Here is a 23,458-nt window from a genome sequence, read left to right as displayed (position 1 = left end):
ATATATGTTCATGAAATTGAAATATATAAAGCCAGTTTGTAGGTATAATTACGTTTTTGACTGTGCTGAAGTAGAAGTAAATCTAAAAGGTAGAGACATTGAAATACCAAAGTTAGGTACAAGTAACTTAGAAACGTACAAATGTATCCTAGGGTGAATGTATTTAATCACTTCCATCGTTAAATTATCGCCATGTCGTACACAGGAATCCTGAAAACTTTTTTTATCGTTTTGTTAAACCTCCCACAACTTTGGGGAGTAGTGCCGCTGTACACAATATTTATGTTATGAATATCAATGTGCCCAGTTCAAATGGAACACACCGAAAATGATGATAATAATGCATTTTACTCATATGGCACCTTTCAAAACACATTTACAAAGCTGCTCTGCAAGTTAAAAATGATTTTAAAAATGAAGATAAGCAGAGATTAAGGTTATTGTAGTAGAAAGGGTGGCCTCTGAGTGATCACACAATGGACAATAACACACAAAACCCTTTTTCTGAAATCTCACACAAATCATTTATAAAGTCAATGCAATCCTTTTCTGGGATACCATTAAAAGTGTATATTTTATAGCTTTTGTTAGTGTGAATATAACCGTCCAAACATTTATTATGCTCTCTATTGTAAACACCAGTATAAAAAGGCTAAATGTTACCAACTATAAACAACATATAAATTAATATCATTATCCTCTTCCCTGAGATCATCAGATGAATGGTTAATAACGTCAGACACCCTCTCTGCTGACTAAGTTTACAGACCTACTTTTGTCTGTGATTTCTGTTTGTAGTCACATCCAAAATAGTTTTATTTGGATGTAGCGCTGCTTGCTGTGAATCACACTGTGTGACCAGAAAGTTATTTTTCTTTTCCTTTTGTCTGGTTTCAGCGGAGAAGCTTCAGGGTCTGAGTTGCAGCTGATCCAATCCCAAAACTCAAACAGAACTCTTCATTGTTGAGCAAATATCATGTTTCTTTCACTTTAAGGATCAAAAGACCAAATAACTAATTCTCAGAGGCTCTTACGGGATTAAAAGTTTTTTTTTTGCAGAAAGCTATGCAACTCTTTGGGTCATGTGTGCATAACCACATGTCCTGAAAATGAAAATCTTTGTAGTGGTTATGGACTGATGTCAGTTTTTCAACCCTTATAACTGAATAACGTCACAGAAGTTATAAATGATATGTATATAATATATAATAATGTAAAGAATAAGAGATTGATTTTCTTTTCCCACTTTCTACTGATCAGAAAATAAACACATCTTGGTACAATGGGCTATCGCCTGTTGTTGCAGTTTCTTTTCCAGCAGCCAAAATATGTTAAATATTTTAACTTACTGATGATACCATTTACAAAGTTGTATAAATTCTGCTATACTCTAGTAGCCTGCAGTGATCTGCAGATGGCAAATGAATTAAAAACATTAAAAACTAGTTAATATCCACTCAATCCTTAATTGAAGAAAAAAAAATGTTTTAATTAAAATAATAATAATCTTTAAGCATGTGTGGGCATTAAAAGGGTGCAGCAGCTCAATTGAGTGTCCTCTCTTCACCTTCAGATATCAGATAACTTTACCTCAGGCCAAGCAGTGTGCTTCAAGGAGTTAATGAGTCTCCCCCCCTGGAGCTGAAATCATAAGCTGCACCTTACAATCGGCTTGGATGGTTTACTCACACAACATTTCACGGCAGCCTCACAAATGAATTTCACGGAGGAAACTGCACCAAAGAAAGAGGTACGTTCAAAATTCAGCTTCTGACTGCGTTTGCCTGCTGAATAAAGTTTGAATCGAAAGCTTTCAGGTTTTATTTTGGGAGAAATAGTTCAACATCATCAAGGTTTTTGGTACTAATGAGAGCAGCAATAGAAGTTATGCATTTCTTATTAAGATAAATGTGATCATTAGGGATTCTGTGTTGAACATTAGCCAGTTTGAGGTGGATATCTTTTCCAGCTGCGTTTCCAAAGTCCTCATTTTATAAACTGTGATACGGAAATGTAAGTGCAGCAGTTGGTTTTAAAGGCAGGTGGCTGTTAAATATCATCAAAAATTGATTGCATGAGGTCTTATTTTAATAGCGATATTTTTATTTATATATTGGTGGTGATTATTTTAAATAAAACGATCATAATCTGTGCATCTTGTGTGCACAGATTATGATCCATTTTGCTCCATAGTTAAGAAGAGCAATTTAAATATTGAATGTAATTAGAGGTAGTGTAAATTATATGCGAATTTATGTTTTGATGTCATTAATGGGAACTAGAGTTTTTAAAAGTCTATTTGCTTTGTATTTTTCCTTATTTGCCATTTTCGCAGTAATTCAGTTCTCGATGTTGACAAACAATGAATTAATCTAGTTTTTTCTCTGTAATGTCCTCAATCACTTCCATCCTGCAGAATAGATAATAAGGCGTTGAGAGTGAAGCGCATTTCATGTAGTTTGACTGTTTGCATTTCTCATTTCAATCAATTACCTTTTTAATGGTGCTGATATGGTGAAGCTGTAACTGCCTTTCACTAAATACTCATGGGGAGGCAGTGCCTCACATGTTCACTGTTCCTTAGACTACACAGCACTTAGTTAGTACTGGGCCTCAAATCTTGAAAGAAAGAAAGAAAGAAAGAAAGAAAGAAAGAAAGAAACAAACAAACAAACAAACAAACAAACAAACAAACAAAGAAAGAAAGAAAGAAAGAAAGAAAGAAAGAAAGACCTATGAACATTAAAGAACAAAATGACTCAACTGTTTGTCTCTCGTGAATACAAATTCAGCGACTGTCTGAAGTGGTCTGGTCTAATGTCTGGTACAGGAACTTTGTATTTAGAAAATTACTCTGACTTTTTTTATGTTGCAACTTTATGGCAACATTTAAATATATTTTCCCCCATGTTGTTCTGCACTTATATCAAAAAGGAATTATTAATCAGATCCTTCATAACATTTGTAATTTAGACTGTGTGTCTCATATTTGATCTTGGACATCTTTGAGAAGATTTTACACAGTCTGCCTCAATTGATCGATCTTCTGTCATTGGTCTATATAATTACAAGAATTACAAGAATAAAAACCAAGTTATGATATGACGGCAGAGCTCACAGACAGACAATTGTGTGACTCTACAGATCTGGGACAGAATGCTAAAAATGATTTTTGCTGCGTTAAAAGGAAGAAAGTAGTGTCCTTCAAAATTCTTACTTGGCAAAGAACAATCGGGCTACTACCCGTCCAAACTGATGATCATGAGAGAAAAAACAGAGCTGACCAAGAACTGAGGAAAAACGGTTTGGCCTCAGTTCTACAAGTCATGTCAGGAGGGGACCAGACTTGACCCTAAGAATAAACATGTTAGTTGGTTGTGGAAGTTTCTCCCATCTCCACACGGGATCTCTGGAGCTTAGTTATGAAAATGGACAAACCCTGATCTCATATTTTCAGCTTCTAGTCTGGGACAGTGATCTGTGACCAATCTGACAAACTGTGTGACCTACTGTGTATCTGATACCCTCCTCTTCTTCTCAACTACCCCTCATCTCCTCTGCTCTCTCCTCTCGTGTCTGAGTCATAAATCAAATCAACAAGGAGCAATATCCTCTGCCTTTAACCCTCGACTAGAGAAAAGAAACAGAGACCTCAGGGAGAGTAACAACATGTGTATCTCTCTGCCTAGACGGACAGAAGTACAATATGTTGCGTATAAGAGTACATCAATGGAATTATAATATTTACAACATAAAGGAAGACAGTGTTAATGGAGCGATGTATCAAAAATATGATATTAAATTGATGCAACCAACATTTGTAGAAAAAAATCAAACTACATTTTTCGTTTTTTTACGTGATGATCAGATCATAAATACATTTTATACCTAGACTAATGCAACAAACCAACCAGGATCAGATTATACAAAAGTAGATGAATGAGGAACTCCTCTGTCCCAGTACAGGGGCTTGTGACTCCTGACAGTCACACAACCCAGCATCAGGGCAGGATGCAGCTACTGGCCAAGATTCAACAGATGATTATCAACCATCATTATGTAAATCGTTATTGCAACACCAGTGTGACCACTGATAACATCTTTCCTGCTTAAAAACCATCTCGCCTCAACCCTTCTCCTTATTTGCTCTTTCCATCTCTCTCTTTCTCGCTCACACAATCGCGCACATACCAAGTTGATCAGCTGATGGATTCACACACAGAGGACCCGGAGCCTTAAACTTTCAGAATAATGACAGATACAGATCTCTCTCAATTCTTTTTCCAATTTCGTAAATATATATAGACGTAAACATACATATACATACATACATGACATACATACACACATTCATACACATACAGTATATATGTATCCATACATACACACAGGTGTATACATGCACACACACACACGCACACACACACACACACACGCAAATATATGCAAATACATATATATATACATATATATATATATATATATATATATATATATATATATATCCAAACAGAGGACGCTTATGGAGAGAGTGAAAACCGTCTGAAGGATTTAAGGAAGGATTATGTAGCTTCCTCCTCAAGGCCGGGTCTAGACAGGCATGTATGAGGGGGCAGCCACAAATCTTGAGGGGGCATTGTGCCTAACCCTAACCCTAACCCTATTTAGTTTGAGGGGGCACAACATTTATTTGAGGGGGCCAGGCCCCCTCTTGCCCCTGCCTAGACCCGGCCCTGTTCCTCCTCCTCCTCCTCCTCCTCCTCCTCCTCCTCCTCCCTCATCCTCTCATCCAGGCTGCATGCAACTTTTTTCCTTTCTTCTCTTTTTTTTCTCGTTTATCTTCGCTGTGAATGGTTCTGCAAATGTCGCGCAGCTGAGCTCGGCCGTGAAATCCCGATGAAACGTGGAGTGGCCTCATGGAGCCGATTCTCCACACCCCGCGTGCTCATAATCACAAGCGAGCCGCGCTGTTAACGCGCAGCTCCAACTCATCCCGCCGCCACTGTGAACCTCCCCGGTGACAGGACAGGCTGTAGGCTGCAGGATAACCGGGAAAAGAAAGACAGAAATATAAAATAACAAAATGCCAAAGGAATATCTGGATGAATACCAACCTCTGCTTATTAAAGAAGGCAAAGCCAAAAAGAAACCAAAGGTACGTGGAGATAAGGAGAAAGAGGAGATGCTGATGTCTCTCCATGGTTATAAGCAAGTTGTATTTTTTCTGTCTTGATTTTTCTGTTTGCAGCTTCCAAACAAATCCCTGCTGCTGGCTGCTTGTGCTGCCTGCATAGGAGGAACCTTTCAGTATGGATATAATATATCCATCATCAATGCACCCACAGTGGTAAGAACCCTACTTCCTCTACTCTGTCTGCACTATATTGTAGTTTTTATTCTTTTTATTATGTTTTGAATGAAATGCAGTAAAAGCGAAACTTAGTGAAAACCAGTGTGGTCACAGACACATGTGTCATGTGTCCGTCATGTCGACATAGTATTTCAGTTTTAGTTAGCACAAGTTATGATGATGTTATGAATGAGATGTAGGCTATAGAAGAGGCTCCACAACACAGTGGTAAAGTACACAGCGTTACGAGTGAGGACATTTTTGTGCTCATGTGACAAAACCAACTAATCTCAGTCAGCTGTTATTACTAAATCACATTTTCCCATCACTAATATATACTTCATCTCGACTGGAGCTGTGGCTGATGCACAAAGATATCTTTGTATTTCTGAACAGCTACTTTGTGTTGTTTTTTTTCCACTTCATCTCCAGTTTGTGCAAAATTTCATCAATCAAACCTGGAAGGAGCGTTACCAAGACGACATATCACCCGATGGTCTCACCCTGCTCTGGTCCGTCATCGTGTCTATATTCACCTTAGGAGGATTCCTGGGGGCAACGATTGGTGGGACACTGTCTGTGAGGCTGGGGAGGTATGGATAAACATATATATATATGTATACAAAAAAAAAATATTGTTTTAAATTCTTCTGTGTTAAAGATTTATGACTGTGGTGTGGTTTTTCCAGGAAAGGGACACTGTTGCTCAATAACGTATTTGCCTTAGCAGCTGCTCTGCTGATGGGTCTGAGTTACCCCACAGGATTATTTGAATTACTCATAATTGGACGTCTTCTCACTGGAATAAATGCGGGTGAGTGATTCAGAAAAACATGTGAACGCTTCACCTATGAAAGCTAAAGTTACAGTGTTGCATGAAATCTTGGTTTATTTTCACAGGCATTGGCATTTGTGTTCAACCTCTATATTTGGGGGAAATTGCTCCCACTGCATTTCGTGGAACCATGGGAATGGGAACCTCCATTTTCATCACTGGTGGGATCTTGACCGGACAAATCATTGGCCTCAAGTAAATCTGGACACACTACCGAAAAATACGAAACCTAACCCTGACCCTGTTTATTAAATATTAACGTGAACCATCAGAATTTGTCTACATTGGAATCTAAAAGTGAGTTGATCAGATATCTCTGGGTGATTTTACAGAGAGTTCCTGGGCAGAGAGGAGTACTGGCCCATCCTTCTCAGCACCACATGTATCCCAGCCATCATGCAGCTCCTGATCCTGCCCTGGTTCCCAGAGAGCCCGCGTTACTTGCTCATCGACAAAGGAGACACAGAAGGGTGCAAAAAAGGTGAACCTGCACTGTGACTGCTGCGCTGGTTTTCCCCAAAACTCATGTGATCCTATCCTCGTCCTGCACAGATTGATTTAGTGCACATGACAGTGCTGTTAAAAAGGTTGAGGACTCCCTTTGTGTGGAATAACCTGAGGCAGACACGTTCTTCTTCATGGCTGTGAGTGCAGGCATATGATCACATTCTTTAAATGCTGCGTTGATGTGAAAAGAACACCCAAAAATCTGCCTCAAAGCCTGATCAGAGGAGAAGAGTGAGAGATCACAACACAGTGTGTGTCACGTGTGGTTTAAAAGAAAGATGGCATTGATGTAATGACGTCTGATCTACTGAGCGAGCCACATGGCTTTCATAGTACTCTCACACAAGCTAGTAGCCAGTCAGATTTACCTTTAGCTTCAGTGTATACTCAGGTTCGGCTTTTAACGTATTTGGGATTAAAAGGCTGAAACACCTGAAGATGCCAAGGCACAACTGAATATTAAAATGATAATTTTCATTATAATGTAACAGAGCTCAAGTGTAATAGTTAAACAGCTGTTCCCATCTCTCTCTGGCCCTTAAAATTGAACTGAATTGAAAACCTTTTTATTTTAGTTAATTTAATCTTTTGCCATGGATTTTTTGTATGTGTGAATCCCCTTATAACCTTGTTTAGATAATTGCTATTCAAACAAAGTTATTACTATTATTATTATTTTACTCCCTGCAGCACTCAAGCAACTGCACGGGGGTGCGCGCTGTGATGGCGAGCAGGAAGAGATCGAGAAGGAGAAGAGTAATTTATCAGGTTTCCAGGCCAAGAAGCCGTGGGAGCTCTTTGCCGATCGCAGTGTGCGCTGGCAGCTCCTCACCGTCATGCTGCTCAATGCTGTGCAACAGCTGAACGGTATCAATGCTGTATGTACTTGCTGATAAGTCTCCTGCTGTCTTTCACAATATTAATGCTGTTTCCTCCAATTGAAAACTTGAACTTCAGTTTTGTATTTGTAATTCGGTTTCGTTGATGTATCCTGTAGATTTACTTCTACGCAGACTACGTGTTCAAACAATCTGGTATTCCTGCTGATTCGATACCATATGTGACCGTCGGGACTGGTGCCTGTGAATGCATCACTGCTTTAACTTGTGTAAGTATGAGTTTGATATTATTACGCTGAAATGTTCACACGACTCAAACTGATCGATAAGGATAGAGGCACAAGCAGAAAAATAAAACTATCAATATATAACAAAACCTTCATGTGCTGGATTAATTACTGGAAAGGGAAATATATTTAAAAATCAATAAATTATAACTTTATTGTTGACCAAAGTGGAAACTGTCGTATACAAAAATAGACAGCACCAGAACTTATCACACAAGGACTGTGGCAAAAGGAAACTGGTAAAACATCTAACACAGTTAAGAGGTTTTTAAAAGTATGAATGAAATCACTGAAAGAGACGTTGAACCCAAATACTGGGCAGCAGGTTGTGACAGAACTAAACTGAGAACATCCCATGAAAAGGTCAGAGTGAAAACTCAAAGGAAATGTTAACTGGCATGTTGTTGGTCTTGTGACCTGCTGTTTGTCTCACAGGGTTTGCTCGTTGAAAGCCTGGGAAGGAAAGTGCTCATCACAGGAGGATACATACTGATGAGTATCTGCTGCATTCTATTCACGCTGACGCTCTCTTTTCAGGTGAATTATCCCGAAACCAGACATTGTATAAATACACATTTTAGCTTTTAATTCATTTCCATATAGTTTGTATTGATTCCTTTGTGTGATTTTCATTCTATCAGAGTGCCAGCCCAATCTTTCCTTACTTGAGCATGGCGTGTATTTTTGCTTTCATCCTGAGTTTTGGCTTAGGACCAGGTACGTGCCTGAAGTCATCACTTTCTCTTCCACACATGCTGCACAATGGATGGAAGTAAGAAGTGATAGTAAGTGTTTTTATTTTGTTGTTGCTTCCTCTGTGAAGGTGGCGTCACTAACGTCTTGACCACTGAACTATTCACACAAACCTCGCGCCCCGCAGCCTACATGATCGGAGGGTCCGTGAACTGGCTCAGCTTCTTCTTCATCGGCATGGTCTTTCCTTTTATTGTGGTAGGTTTCCAAAAATGAATGGCAATATATTTTCTTTATCTCCTGCACAGACTGGCACTCAATGGAGTGCAGACCTCCGCCAAGGCCCAACAGTCTCCCTATGAGACCACTTAGAATTAGTAGCTCACGGTTTTAGATCTGCACCAAATTGCACACACTCATAGATATATATCAAGATCCATGAATCATTCTCTGAGATATAAATTAAAATGTTGAAAAACACCTCAAAATCCGCCCCTGTTTTGGATCCACACTCAAATTCAACAGGTTCTTCTTTGGCATTTACTGTGTCCCTCCACTGATTGTCATGGTCATCTGTCCAGTCGTTTTCAAAACAACATACAAACAAACACAACGAGATGACTTTCTTGGCGGAGGAAGTTAAAAGCAAGAGGTAGAGTAACTTTGTTTCATTTGCACAGATCGGGCTGCAGCAATACTGTTTCCTGGTGTTCTTGGTAGTCTGCACTTCAGTGGCAATATACATTATCCTGGTCGTCCCTGAAACCAAGAACAAAACCTTCCTTGAGATCCAGAGCGAGTTCCAGTCCTCGAACCGCAGAAAGGCCCGCAGTGCTGATGGTGCTGGAACGACACTGTTATCAACTTCTATATGAAATCTAACCCATGAATCAGTGGTTGAACAATCATAGCTTTTTTTCAATAAAGATCAACTAAAGAAAAACTGTGATTATGTCATGGAGTTTTTACAATTACAGCTGTTGATGTTTCAACCGTTCAGTGTGGGATGTGACCTCAAGAACAAAGGCTCCATCGAAGAGTTTGTAACGGAGAAAGGCCGCACACAAACATGAAGCCTGTTTTGACAGAGGGTGGTGAGAGCATTTGACTTAATTGTAAAGTACTACTGTAAGATGACCTAAGTATGATTATCAAATACGCAAAAGATTATTTAGGTAGAAAACTACTTAACAATAGTACAAAAAGAGCTGTTTGAATAAGTTGTCTTTAAGTGAATTAGATTAGGGTTAAATAGATTAAAATCAAATTCAACTGGAATAACCTCCTGATTGTACCACAACAGCTATGCTTCTGTGTCTTTTTACCAGTTACAAAAAAAATTATCAGAATTAGTCCAATAAATAGTTTTGTTGTCCAATGCTTTTACTAAAAAATAAAAGCAAGAACAGGTGGGTGGCTGATTCTCTTCACGATTTCTACAGAGCCCTGCTTGTGAATACTTTGGCTTAACCTCCAAAATTCTATAATAGGCTCACAGGTAAAATAAAGCACGGTAGCCAGTTGAGATCAGATTAGATTTTGAAATTGTATTGGAATTAATTTCCTTTCCAATTGACAGCACAACTTCATCTAATGAAATCTGTGGTGTGTGATGAGCACAATTCACAAAAAAGATAATTCAGGGGCATCATTCATACATTAATGAGACCTAACTCCTGATTTTAATGCCATGCTTAACTTAGCAGGAAGTATGCAGACAGCCAGGAGCAACAAGTAGTCATGAGCACTTAACTTACAGAGCCGGATTAACCTGTGAGGGAAAACCGGTCACAGATTCACTCTGGGACCCATTCAATACACTGTTGCAGATTTTTGCTCCTGAGATTTGTTTAGAATTAAAATGTTTGATTATGAAATGTATCTTATATTGTAATGTGTGGCTGTATTGTATACTTTATAGTTATTCACTATTATCTGCTTTCTCTGCTTCTTTTTATAATCCTATGTTAAGTGTCTTTGAGCATTGTTATAAAATTACTATTATTGTTATTATAAGTGACTGAATAAGGTCGGGATTACTTCGGTCTTGAAGTTAACCCAAAATCATCATGTCCATTCCTTTCTTAGTGAAACTGCCAATACTGCGAGAAATAAAATACTCCATTACAAGTAAATGTGGGATTTAATAATGTCACTGAATTATTTTTAGCTAAATGTTATTATATAGTATTTGTGTTGGACCTTTGAGCAAGGCATGACTCAAAGTGCTTTAAATCATGGACTCTAAAGTAACTAATGCAATTACCATGAAAACAAACTGGCCTCTGTGACTGTTAACAATATAACTGAATTATTTTGACGGGTGCTTTTATATGTGAGTACAACTTCACAGTCGTAGCTGGTTGAGGTGGAGCCGACTGTAACTATTGTTTGTGTTGTTGGGTAAGTTAATCAAAAATAATGCATCATGATTACGAGCTAACAATGTATAAAATCTGTGAAGTAAGAAGTATGTTAAATCATTTTGTGATGCAATTTTCTCCAATGAATTGAAGTGCAGTTTAGAGAAAGGATAAAAGAGTGATTATACTCAAGTAAAAGTATCTCAAATGTGTAGCCCACCTAAATTATAGAAGCACTAACACAAGGAAGAACATTTTATTCAATATTGATAGAGGACAACATTTAGTGATAAAGTTAACAACTTAAAAACAAGCATACGAAAAGTATATCAATGCAGTATAAGACTGCATAATTCCGAGGGAAGGGATTATAGTTAAATGTAGATATACATGAAAGTGTTGGAGAGAAGGTTTATCTTCTTTTTTTTTTTTCAATATCTCAGAAAAACTAAATTAACTGAGACTATTTATTTATTTTCCATTTAGACAGTGTATGATTAGATATCCCGGGCCACACTCCAAACCGGTTGGTGGCGGTAGTGCGCCATAAGACTAACACCACGAAGAAGAAGAAGCTCCTCCTTCTCAACATGGCGACCTGGTAGCGAGTCCACGCTCGTCTGTTGACATTTATTCCAAAGCTTCTCTTCTGTTTGTGTAGTTGGATTAAAACGTGTTGTAACCATGTCGAGACTCATCGTTAAAAACCTTCCCAACGGGGTGAGTTGTTCGCCATGTTGTTTCTCAGCATAAAGCCGCATGTTGGTGGCTTCCACCTGCAGATTTGTTAACTCTGTGTTAACTGTATGTCTCTCTCTCTCTCTCTCTCTCTCTCTCTCTCTCTCTCTCTCTCTCTCTCTCTGTGAGTGCAGATGAAGGAGGACAGGTTCAGGTCCATGTTCGCGGACTTCGGAACCGTCACTGACTGCGCTCTGAAGTTCACCAAGGACGGGAAGTTCCGCAAGTTCGGCTTCGTGGGCTTCAAAACCGAAGAGGATGCGAACGGAGCCCTGAAACATTTCCACAGGAGCTTCGTTGACATGTCCAGAGTCACGGTGAGACGTCAGCATCTCCTCCTCCTCCTCCTCCTCCTCCGCCTCCTGTTGTGGTTGTTGTTGTTAATGTTTGTTCCACATGTGAACCCGTGGTTGCCGTTTGTTCCAGGTGGAGATGTGCAAAGCGTTTGGAGACCCCACGAAGGCAAAAGCGTGGAGTAAACACACGCAGAAATCAGGCCAGGACAAACCCTCTGTGACCGCAGACACTGACAGCAAGAAGGTACCTGCACACACTGACTTGATCACATCAAGTCGGGATCTCTGCGATAATCTCCAGAGGGAAACAAGGAGGAAAATCAACCCTGCGTTTTAATCATACTAAATAGTCTTTCTATGTCATTATCTGTTGTAGCCACGGTGTGTTCATTTGTCTTGGTGGAGAATAATGTTAAGTTAATATCATCTTTTGTACTTCTGTCTTCAGAAAAAGAAGGGACAGAAAAAGGAAGTCGACCCAGCACTTGGAATTGTGAGTAAATCCAGGAGCTACATTTGGAGTTTATTGTTAGTGATATAAAATCTAATTGTGGCCGATATGTGAATCCTTTTTGGTCCCAACCAAAATGTGCACGTAGCATTGTGATTAGATACAGTGTCTGTCACTTCAATGAGTACTCTCTTTGATCAAATACCCCCTTATTTTAGTCCATGTCCCTATCTTTATAATATACGTGTGAGAATGTCTTACTTTGAGGGATTACAGCATTAGAGTTTTCTTATGTTTAAAACTCAGGTTCATACTGCATCAGTCTTGCATAATCGAATATACATCTATCTGCCTGGTTTATTTGATCATGCTGTTTTTTTATTTGATTCTCGTCTCAGCTGGAAGAAGACCAGGTGTTCAAGGAGTTTCTGTCAGTTCATCAGAATCGAAGCCAAGTACCGACCTGGGCGAACGATACTTTGCAGCAAACAGCTGATCCTCCTGACAGCGGACAGACAAAGGCTCAGGGCAAGAAGAAGGTCGCTTCAGATGATTACCTCAACTTTGATTCAGAGCAGTCGGATGAAGAAGAGGAGGAGGAGAAGGAGGAGGAAGAACAAGAGGAAGATGATGAAAATGAAGGTTGGTAATACTTCCTGTCGTACACAGCTTAAAGCTTGGTCCCAGTTAAGCAGCTGGATCCTCTAAAGTCTGGGTTTACAAGATACTAAGAAAATTTACTATTAACGAGGTCCCAGTTATCTTTCAAGTTTTACTTTAACTTCTTGAAACGTTCCTAAGTTCAGATCCAAGAGCCAGTGTTTGTGAACCATGTACTTTGTAGTATATAGCCCTCAAACTGGAACAACATTTATGGGATATGAAAAAATGAAAAAAGCTAGGTGTAAGAATTAATATATCCATGTATATAGGAGATGAATTATTACATAATATATATTATAGTATGATCTACCATGCATAAATAGTAAAAGCAAACATTCACACAAACATACTTAAATAAAATACAATTTAACTTGTACACGTGCAATTGCAGTGTACCAATAAGGTTGCAACAATTCTACATATTGCAGTTATAGAAATTGTTACAGGATGAAGGCAAAAATAGAATTGACTGGATTAAATACGAGTGGCATGTTTTTGTCTTCAGGTTCCACTAAAGAAGCATTGAAGTCTGGTTTGTCAGATATGGATTACTTGCGGTCGAAGGTGGCACAGATAGACGACGCCATGGAGGAGAGCGTAGAGAAGGATGAGGAGGAGGATGATGATGATGAAGGAGGGGATGATGAAGACGAGGAGCCTGGTTCTGTGCAGCATGCAGACAGTGCCTATGAAAGTGGTGAAAGAGAAACTAGCTCCAAGACCAAACTCTCCGCTTCCACTGAGGATAAGAAGCAGAAAAAGGTCAAGAAAACTGCCGCACAGGAGGTGAGTGTTGAAATAATCCATTGTTACACATTAGGGTTTAGGACAGCACAGGGTGTGTTTTCAGTTTGTATTTGTTAACACACTCATCTGTTTGTTCCAGATGGAGCCATCGACAGAGTTCACAGTGAAGCTGAGAGGAGCTCCTTTCAACGTTAAAGAGGTGACTGAACACGAGTTTTGGGATTTCAGAGGTGCAGTGAAGATGCTCTGCTTTAAAAACGCTCAGTACATTTCAGAGACTAAAATATGTATTTTTATGTGTTACGTGAATAGCAACAAATTAAAGAGTTCATGACCCCACTGAAGCCTGCAGCCATCAGGATCGGGAAGAACGAAAGCGGGAATAGAACAGGTAAGTTACTGGAAAACGTTTGAATATGTTAGATGATGACAGTACTGTATGTGTCTATGTAGACTGTATACAGACCCTTGTATAAACACAGATGCTTATGTGTGTTTCAGGTTATGTGTACGTGGACTTACATTCTGAAGAAGAGGTGAAAAAGGCCTTGAAGAAGAATAAAGACTATATAGGTACTTATTTCTGTACTGTACATAATGTTTCTGCATGTCATTGGAGATATGACAGCAGGTGGTGGTCAAAATATCTTCCACTGCTGGCTGTTAAGATTTGGTATTAACAATAATGAATACTCATTTGTCCCTGATTTCCAAATTGACCAACAAAGAGAAACATATTGTTAATTAAGAAAATGTCGGAGACCGTTGTGATGACATTTTGTCTGCATTACATCTCCCTTGTCTTAAACTGTCACACATTGTGTCTGTGATTTCAGGGGGGCGTTACATCGAGGTGTTCTGCACCGATGGTAATCAGGGTAAGGGCAAGAGGGACCACAAGGAAAAGGAAATTGACAGAAACTTCACCAGGACGCTCAAGGAGGATGAGGAGGAGGAGGACGTTGCAGAGTCCGGTCGACTTTTTGTCAGAAACCTGCCCTACACCTGCACAGAGGAAGAGATCAATGAGCTGTTTGCTAAACATGGTGAGAGAGAAAAAACACGCACACAAGCCTGTCCCTGCAAAATGAGTTCTCTCCTTTCCGAGGTTATTCTAATTTTAACATCTTTACAGGTCCAATATCTGAAGTGCTCTTCCCTATCGACAATCTGACAAAGAAACCTAAAGGATTTGCTTTCATCACCTACATGATACCAGAGAATGCAGTGACAGCTCTTGTTCAGTTGGATGGACACATATTTCAGGTATTTGATCTTTAACATATTTTTAGATATCTACCCTAGAAGATGTGTACCTCTAGATATAGTAGATGTACAGGTTTAAGAGGTTCTGTCTCTCTTGCTTTTAGGGCAGGATGCTTCACCTGCTTCCTTCCACTGTGAAGAAGGAAAAGGCTGAATCCTCAGATGCTGGTGGTCCTGGCTCTTCAACTTACAAACGACAAAAAGATGCTAAGAATAAAGCTTCAAGTTCCAGGTAAACGTCCCGGGTCCAATTCATCCTCTGCTTCTTTCCTGCGTCTTTGTGGTTTTTCTTTAAAGTTGCTCATGACCTTTCTGCTTCTTTTCCAGTTCACACAATTGGAACACCCTGTTCGTCGGCACAAGTGCAGTGGCAGATGCTATTGCTGAAAAATACAACACCACAAAAAGCCAAGTTCTGGACCATGTGTGTGAACCTGCATTCTATTTGTTTTTTATATATCAATGGTTATAACAGCATGTGCATTAGAAAGCAGAATACACATTAAGCATCCATCCCCCTGGTTATTACCCTCCCCTGCAGGAGGCCAAGGGAAGTGTTGCAGTGAGAATGGCACTGGGAGAAACACAAATCGTCCAGGAGACTAGACAGTTCCTACTCGACAACAGTGTCTGTTTGGATTCCTTCAGTCAGGTATTTAACATTACTTCACTGCTTTATGGAGCCTTTACTCTTGTAGCTATGGTTAATATTGTTGCATGTTTGTGCCCCCCACCCGGTGTCCAGGCTGCAGCAGAGAGGAGTAAAACGGTGATCCTGGTGAAAAACCTTCCAACTGGAGTCTCTGTATCGGAGCTGGAGGAACTCTTCTCCCCTCACGGCTCTTTGGGTCGAGTGCTGCTGCCACCGTCAGGCCTCACCGCCATCATCGAGTTCCTGGAGCCGACTGAAGCTAAACGAGGCTTTACAAAGCTGGCCTACAGCAAGGTGTTTGTGTGTGTTGTGTTTCACCTGCATATGATGCCCATTCAGTGTGTGTTGACAGGAGACGCTGAAGACTTTTATTTCATGCTTATTGCAGTTTCAACATGTCCCGCTCTACTTGGAGTGGGCACCTGTCGGCGTGTTTGTGGCAGCTAGACCAGAACCAGGTAGAATCCCTCCACCACAGACTCATAAACTTCACACTCTTCTCAAATTTTGTATTTTATAACATGCAGGAGATAAATATATAATTGATATCTAAAATATGTGTTGTATCTTTGTAACAAAGTACCAGAGAAAGAGGAAGCAGTGAAAGAAGACAAGAAGGAGGCGGAAAAGGAGGAGGAGGAAGAAGAGGAGGAGGAGGAAGAGGAGGAGTCTGCTCCTGGTTCCACACTTTTCATTAAGAATCTTAATTTCAGCACAACAGAGGAGAAGCTACAGGAGGTGGGTCATATTTCAATAATATGCAATATTGTTATTCATAAATACAACTCTGCTATTTATCTTTTATTCGTCTGTTGTAGACATTCTCCAAATGTGGCAAGATAACATCCTGCACCATCTCCAAGAAGAAAGATAAATCAGGTATAAAAAGAAATAGAATCCCTCATCTGAAAATGAATATTGATTTATTGGAGTTTCATTGGTGAGAAAAACACTCTGTGAGAAGGGATATCTACCTCTCTGTGAATGTTGTCATGCTTAGGGAGAGCAGCTGGTGAGTTAACCTTCCTGTGTCTTTGTTCTGACTCTCAGGAAATATGTTGTCCATGGGCTATGGCTTTGTCCAGTATCAGACGGCAGAGGCAGCACAGAAGGCCCTGAGGCAGCTGCAGGTACCAGCTCTATTTCCACATTAGATACGCTTATCAACCTTTCTCCACTACCTGGTTTTATGTACATTCTCTTGTTCTCTACCGTCCTCCAGCACTGTTCTGTGGAGGATCACGCGTTAGAGCTGAAGATTTCTGAGAGAGCCACAAAGTAAGATTTAATATACATTGTTCAATAAAAACTGCAATTGCACGTGTTTTGTAAAAATGTAGTTAAAAAGGTAAAGTAGTAAATCAGGACTGTTGGGAACTAGTGTATTTAGGCGTTTACAGTGTCATTATGACATGTTAACTCCTCTTGTGGAATCAGATCAATATTGGCTGAAATGTGCATAAAAGTAAAAGCTTTTCATTACTTGAACATGTTGATTGTGACCTTTTGTGGGTCTTGTTAACTTTTCCTGTCGTCGCTATCCATTTACTACTTTTCCCCATGTGCAGGATGACCGAGGGGTCCAGAAAGAAGAAGCAACTCGAGAAGAAGCCGACCGGATCCAAGATCCTTGTGCGCAATGTTCCCTTCCAGGCCAGTGTCAGGGAAGTTCGAGAACTCTTCAGGTAGGGGTCACACACTACTGCTTTTTTGTTCGATGAGTGAAAGGTTGAGAGGGAGATAATTCATTAAAGCTCTGATTTCTTGCCTCTGTTCTCTCAGTACATTCGGAGAGCTGAAGACGGTCCGCCTACCGAAAAAAGCAGCTGGTACAGGGAAACATAGAGGCTTTGGCTTCGTTGATTTCCTCACGAAACAGGATGCAAAGGTTTGTGTGTGATTTTAATTTAGGTTCTAAAAGGTATTGCCTTAAAGGTGCCTGTTTAGGGCACACAGAGCCCTCAATTTCTACAGTATAGTAAGCTGTACAATATTATGCTATGATCTTAAATACTATGTGCCTTTTTTTTATCCATAGAAAGCATTTGCTGCCCTGTGCCACAGCACCCATCTGTACGGGAGGCGCCTCGTGCTGGAATGGGCTGATGCTGAGGAAACTGTGGAAACACTGAGACGGAAAACAGCCGAGCACTTTCATGGTAAATCTACATACAATGAATATCCCTGAAATGATGTTATTAATATACTCGTTTTGTTTCATACAACATATTTGTTCCTCATTTCAGTGGCCTCCAAAAAGCCGCGAAAGGCAGGAGCATTGGAGGAAGAAATGGGGAAAATGGAAACTGAAGGGGTAGGGGAAGAAGACTGAGGTCCCTGAACATCTCTGTGGCTGTGAAACCTGCGACACAATCCTGACCAGTGCTCCTTTGTTTTTCTGTGAATAGGACTGTAAAGGAAATATTGACCTTACAGAAATGTGCAGAAGACGCTGGTCATAAATTGATCAGCTCATCAAAGTTTTGTGATTAAAATTTGAAATCTTTGTATTTCTGAAATTACACACGTTTTTGTATAGAATGAACAACATGAATCGGAGGGATGTCAGTTTTTATATAAAATTTTACTTCATAATCTTAAAGCTGTTTGTTACTTTATGTCTCATGGTGTGTTGTTGTGGCTGACATAAATAACTTGAAAAAAGAACACAGGAAGAAGTATTTTATTTTGAAAGGCTCGTTATTGAGTAGAGTCAGGTGACCAGACCCCCGCAGCATCATGTGACTTGGCTCATGTGAACATGGCGTCTAGGATAAACAAGATGTTTTCTGTGGGGTGTTCCAGCTCAGTTTCTGTAGCTTTCTACGTGTTGTGTTTAATTTGCGTCCGAGCCGAGATCAAGTCCGCGGTGATCGACACGCAGAGCGGCGAGCTGTCTGTGGTCGACGGCTTTCACAAGGACTTTGTAGCCTGGGCCAACTTCACTGATGACATCCAAACATCAGGGTGAGGGGAACTGGGTCTGTGGAGGCAGACGTGTTTTTTCAATCAATTATTTTTGCTTTATTAGTTTTGTCTATAATTCACTATAACAAAGTAAAATGTCCGACACACATTTCTCACTAGTCCTCGACCGATATGTGTTTTTTAAGCCTTAAACCGATATTGGGGAGAAACTAAGAAAGTGTGATACAGACATGTTGGCTGATTAATACACATTATAAAAAATGGCAATGTTTCCTAAGATGTTTATAATCAAATATATTAATAATACAACACAAATGCTACCAAATATCTAGAATTTAAATTATAATTTTTTTCTCAATTGTTGATTCTGTAAAATAAGTTTTCATGCACTCAAACAAAAAAACAAAACCCATATTTATGTGAAAGTCACCAATACATGTATATTTATGAAATGATTATGGCTTGTTATTTTACAATTATATATGAATATTTATTTAGTGTGTGTGTTTAGAGAGGGAGAGGCTAAATACAACCAATATGTGAGATTTTCCTTTAAAATATGATGTTTCATCACCCTAAAACATACACAACGATACTGATATGTCTCATCAGCAGTTTATTTTTTATTTTCTATTTGAAATCTTCACAAAGATCATATATTTTGTCATTTGTCCTGATTCCAATGTTCTCTCTTCAGCTGGTCTTTCTTGGAGGTCACGACCAGCAGTAAGTACAATGACAGTATCCAGGCCTATGCTGCTGGAGCAGTGGAGGCTGCCGTCACATCTCAGGTTGGTATCAGCCCTCACTCTCCTGCCGTCATTGTGCTTTCATTTAGATGTAGTCCAAAGGTTCTGTTTACTCACTTCGTTCTGCATTGCTATCGATGTTTCTGTAGCTCATCTACAAGCACTGGATGAACACACTGATGGACTACTGTGGGCCCTTTACGAGTCAGGCGGGTTACTGTGAGCGCCTTAAGGCTTTCATCACAACCAATCTGCAGTGGGTTCAGGACCAGATAGAGGAGCATCCAAACTCACCGTACTGGTACCAGGTACTGAGCATTTGGAGTATGGATAAAATCTCCTAAATCCAGTGACAATCTGTTTCAGTGTGTGTTTGTTTTTCTTGTCAGGTGCGTCTGGCCCTGCTGCAGCTGAAAGGTCTGGAGGATAGCTACAACGACGAGCTGTCCCTTCCAACGGGGCCGCTCTCCTTCAATCCATTTGGTTTCCTGTTAGTGCTTATATCGAAACACTTTGTATTAATCAAACATGTTTTATCATGTTTTTTCCTTTTCTTGATATCTCACATATTTTCACTGATTCTCTGTCTGACCAGTCTCTTCCAGCTGGGCGGGGATCTTGAGGATTTGGAATCGGCTCTGAACAAATCAAGCCAAACGCGACCTCTTGGATCGGGTTCCTGCTCTGCTCTCATTAAGCTGTTGCCAAACAATAAGGATCTGCTGGTGTCACATGACACCTGGAACACCTACCAGTCCATGCTCCGTATTATGAAGAAATATACGTTTGAGTTCAAAGTCTCTCCTTTAGGTACTCTACTGATTTGATTTTGTCTCTGGTTTTAGTTTTAGTTTTTTAATTTATATTAAAGGAACATTTAAAAATGTTTGTAAAAATGCTTATATGCATTCTTGTGTTAGGGGAGAATATCAATTACACTCCCATGACTACTCAGTAGATATGTGGCTTAGCTCAGCATAAAAAACAGAAGAAACCTCTAGCTTGGCTCTATCCTGACTTCCTCAATTGGTGTCCGGGCAACCAGAAACAGTCTGTGACATAAAACCACAACATTCTCTCTTCAGACTTTGGTTTTTGTGAGGATTAAACAATCAAGATATGTGTTAATGGAGTGAGGTTAAGAGATGTTGGTTGTTAGTCCTGGACCAACAACCAACAGAGTTCAATATAACTCTTGGCATAAGAGCAAACATGTTTTCCCAATATGTCATCTATCTTTTAATCAGCATTTTTTCAGTTTTTCCTAACATTGCAGCTTTGTTATTTATATATGTGGGAATATTGTTGAACGTGCTCCGTTTTCAATTTCAGATAATTATTTTATTCTTGGGAGAATTCAGGCATTCTCATCCTACCCTGGTTCTATCTTCTCTGGAGATGACTTTTATATCCTCAGTAGCGGCTTGGTGAGAACTCCTTATGCTTGGCAAATGTAATGCATGTAAAATAACACATTTCAGTATTTGAATATGTTATTTTATAAGGTGGACTTTCTTGTTCTTGTGTCTGCAGGTTACGTTGGAAACTACCATCGGCAACAGCAACCCTGCTCTCTGGAAGTTTGTGCAGCCCACAGGAAGCGTCATGGAATGGCTGAGGAACATTGTGGCTAACCGACTGGCTGTTACTGGCAAGACATGGGCCGAGATATTCACCAAGTACAACAGCGGAACGTGAGTTTCACACACCAGAAAGAATTGGGCTCGCGTTACCTTTTAACCAGCACTAACAACACTTTGTTCAGATGTGATCCTCTCCTCTGTTATTTAAATTCCCACTGATGACAAGATTAGATGTAGTGTTATGTAAACTTACACAGACGTGTGGATTGATGAGAGTAAAGGAAGTAGAAGAAGGCCAGTTGTAATCCGGAAGTACAGTGGTCTCATACGTCTATAATGGGGTCATCATGCTCTATGTTTGATGTCATCTGCTGAGTCAGTTGATTCAACGTCAGTTACAATTACAGTAAATAAATGAAAGATAATCAGTTTGGACACAATGTGTGGTTGTTTGTTTATTTCCTAGGTATAACAATCAGTGGATGATTGTAGACTATAAGTACTTTACTCCGGGGATGACTGATATCAAGGAGGACCTCTTTGTTGTGTTGGAGCAGATTCCGTAAGTCTTTGCATTCAACCTTTAAATCAAACATACTGTATTTCTGCAGACATCTAGTTACGCTGTGACAACTCCTTCACTTAGAATAAGCTTTTCTCTTCTTGTAATGCTACAGGGGACTTGTTGTTTACGCTGACAAAACTGAGGAATTGCTGAAGAAAGGATATTGGGCCAGTTTCAACATACCGTAAGTATCCAGTTAAAAAACTGTTCTTTATGTAAATGTGGTTGCATGTTCTCACAATACATTTTTTGTTTTGTTCGTTCATCCTTCTTTGTAGATACTACCCGGCCATATTTAATGCCAGCGGCTGCAATGAGCTTGTGGAGAAGTTCGGCCCTTGGTTCTCTCTGGAGCAGAGTCCTCGGGCTCAGATATTCAGGAGAAACCAGACAGATGTTACAGATGTGGACTCAATGGTTCGCCTCATGAGGTAAGATCTTTGTGTTAAACACAGGTTTGAGAGGAGCATTCCAGTCATTTGCTGGACTGATCCGCAAAATACGGTTAAACTTTAACAATACATTTTATTTTACTTGTGAGATGCTGTGTCCCTCCCCAGGTATAACAACTTCAAGGAAGACCCATTATCTAAGTGTGAAGGCTGTGATCCCCCTGGCAATGGAGAGAATGCGATCTCGGCTCGATCGGACCTGAACCCAGCGAATGGAACCTATCCCTTTGGTGCCTTAAGGCAGAGATCACATGGGGGAACTGACATGAAGGTTTTTATTTAATTATATTGAATGCTTTCTACTTTTATGCGTACTGAATCTTTTGTACATTTTTAGCTTAAATTAAAGTGACTGGTGTGTGATTAGCTCTTTGCTAAATCAGGTGTATTGTGCGTGCCCTTATCGTGCACGTGTTTGCTCCTCTGCAGATGACCTCCTACGAGATGTATAAAGACTATGGCATGGTGGCAGTGAGCGGGCCGACCTGGGACCAGGTGCCACCCTTCCAGTGGAGCACTTCCCCTTACAAAGACTTGATGCACATGGGTCACCCTGATACTTGGGCATTCAAGCCTATAAAAGTTAGCTGGACTTCCTAATTGTTATTATGTTATTATACTATGTGTACAAGTAGCATGGACAGAACTGTCAGCTGTGCTGTTTTAAGTTTTGAAAAAGGGAAACAATACTTTTGTTTTATGTTTTTTCTGAACACAGGACAAATCCTGTTTAATTACAGTATTGAACTCTTTGAAACATAACCATAATTCTCACAATCTTACTAAAATGGTGTATTATATCAGATTTTGTGTTTTTAAGATGTTGATTTCTAATGCAAAATGTGTGAATATGAAACAACTGCCTAGCTGCTGGTTTAGAAATGTATTTGATAGGTGGAAGCACAACATGCTTTGGAGTATCAGCACTGATGTTGATGATGTTGATCTATTTTCTAAATAAACAGTGCCCTGATAATTGTCGTTTTTAAATATACATTTGTGTCATGCTTGGTCTGTGTAATGCTTGTCAGTTAGATTTTACACATTAAAAGAAACAATAGTAGAATATTTGGAGAAAGAAAACTTTTTTCAATCAGAATTATGTGTAAGTCATATTTTTGAATTTTGCTCTAAACTCGAAAAAATGCATTGTTGGATGGAAAAAAAAACTCCCTTTAAATTTCACATTAGTGAAAACACCACTAGGATTCTTTTATATACGATTTTGCCGATCCCTCCCAGGTCATCAGGAGGATTGTAAAAGGAGTGTGGCTTGACAGCACAGCCTGGTCCCTCCACAACAGACTGACTTCTCTCCACAACATCCAGAGAGTGCACAATCCTGGGCTTCACTGACAAGACACAGACCCTGGATCTGCCTACTCCCTACACACAGGAGCTCCCCATCAAACTGAGCTAGGAGAAGTCAGACATGTCGCGTCCAGCAACAACGTCTAACAACAATCCCAGCAGGGCAGCGCTCGGATCTGCGTG

At 39.8% G+C, this 23,458-nt stretch overlaps 3 protein-coding genes across 3 annotated transcripts; all 3 read left to right on the top strand.

The window, feature by feature from the left end:
* Positions 1-5,024: 5,024 nt before the first annotated feature.
* slc2a11b (solute carrier family 2 member 11b) lies at positions 5,025-9,386 on the top strand. Its single transcript, XM_053421197.1, has 12 exons — positions 5,025-5,155; positions 5,249-5,347; positions 5,783-5,943; positions 6,040-6,164; positions 6,251-6,380; positions 6,518-6,666; positions 7,383-7,570; positions 7,690-7,800; positions 8,254-8,355; positions 8,460-8,535; positions 8,642-8,769; positions 9,192-9,386. The coding sequence occupies exons 1-12, from the start codon at positions 5,084-5,086 to the stop codon at positions 9,384-9,386; spliced, it is 1,536 nt and encodes a 511-aa protein (XP_053277172.1). The 5' UTR covers positions 5,025-5,083.
* Positions 9,387-11,438: 2,052 nt separating this feature from the next.
* On the top strand, positions 11,439-18,289 carry rbm19 (RNA binding motif protein 19). Its single transcript, XM_053420597.1, has 24 exons — positions 11,439-11,594; positions 11,747-11,929; positions 12,039-12,152; positions 12,357-12,401; positions 12,758-13,001; positions 13,528-13,808; positions 13,909-13,968; positions 14,082-14,160; positions 14,271-14,342; positions 14,606-14,815; positions 14,905-15,035; positions 15,140-15,267; positions 15,363-15,459; positions 15,577-15,687; positions 15,781-15,981; positions 16,076-16,145; positions 16,268-16,425; positions 16,506-16,566; positions 16,738-16,817; positions 16,910-16,965; positions 17,256-17,372; positions 17,470-17,575; positions 17,726-17,846; positions 17,934-18,289. Exons 1-24 carry the CDS (start codon positions 11,559-11,561, stop codon positions 18,017-18,019), a joined length of 2,847 nt encoding a protein of 948 aa, XP_053276572.1. The 5' UTR covers positions 11,439-11,558; the 3' UTR covers positions 18,020-18,289.
* Positions 18,290-18,401: 112 nt separating this feature from the next.
* plbd2 (phospholipase B domain containing 2) lies at positions 18,402-22,958 on the top strand. Its single transcript, XM_053420599.1, has 12 exons — positions 18,402-18,654; positions 19,313-19,406; positions 19,514-19,672; positions 19,754-19,854; positions 19,960-20,174; positions 20,697-20,791; positions 20,898-21,058; positions 21,414-21,509; positions 21,625-21,696; positions 21,791-21,943; positions 22,073-22,235; positions 22,394-22,958. Exons 1-12 carry the CDS (start codon positions 18,449-18,451, stop codon positions 22,562-22,564), a joined length of 1,686 nt encoding a protein of 561 aa, XP_053276574.1. The 5' UTR covers positions 18,402-18,448; the 3' UTR covers positions 22,565-22,958.
* Positions 22,959-23,458: the final 500 nt, after the last annotated feature.

This window comes from Pleuronectes platessa, chromosome 4 (genome assembly GCF_947347685.1).
Source record: "Pleuronectes platessa chromosome 4, fPlePla1.1, whole genome shotgun sequence".
Lineage (NCBI taxonomy): Eukaryota > Metazoa > Chordata > Actinopteri > Pleuronectiformes > Pleuronectidae > Pleuronectes > Pleuronectes platessa.
This window is presented reverse-complemented; position numbering and strand designations above follow the sequence as displayed.

What these genes read in the sequence shown, in the direction of transcription:
- rbm19 (XM_053420597.1), top strand. Translation starts at nt 11,559, where the DNA reads ATGTCGAGACTCATCGTTAAAAACCTTCCCAACGGG. An exon ending in CTCCTTTCAACGTTAAAGAG is followed by an intron (nt 13,969 to 14,081) that starts GTGACTGAACAC and finishes TTACGTGAATAG; the next exon opens with CAACAAATTAAAGAGTTCAT. An exon ending in GGCAGCTAGACCAGAACCAG is followed by an intron (nt 16,146 to 16,267) that starts GTAGAATCCCTC and finishes TTTGTAACAAAG; the next exon opens with TACCAGAGAAAGAGGAAGCA.
- plbd2 (XM_053420599.1), top strand. Translation starts at nt 18,449, where the DNA reads ATGGCGTCTAGGATAAACAAGATGTTTTCTGTGGGGTGTTCCAGCTCA. An exon ending in TTCAATCCATTTGGTTTCCT is followed by an intron (nt 19,855 to 19,959) that starts GTTAGTGCTTAT and finishes CTGTCTGACCAG; the next exon opens with TCTCTTCCAGCTGGGCGGGG. An exon ending in ATATCCTCAGTAGCGGCTTG is followed by an intron (nt 20,792 to 20,897) that starts GTGAGAACTCCT and finishes TTGTGTCTGCAG; the next exon opens with GTTACGTTGGAAACTACCAT.
- slc2a11b (XM_053421197.1), top strand. Translation starts at nt 5,084, where the DNA reads ATGCCAAAGGAATATCTGGATGAATACCAACCTCTGCTTATTAAAGAA. An exon ending in CTGTCTGTGAGGCTGGGGAG is followed by an intron (nt 5,944 to 6,039) that starts GTATGGATAAAC and finishes TGGTTTTTCCAG; the next exon opens with GAAAGGGACACTGTTGCTCA. An exon ending in TGGTCTTTCCTTTTATTGTG is followed by an intron (nt 8,770 to 9,191) that starts GTAGGTTTCCAA and finishes TCATTTGCACAG; the next exon opens with ATCGGGCTGCAGCAATACTG.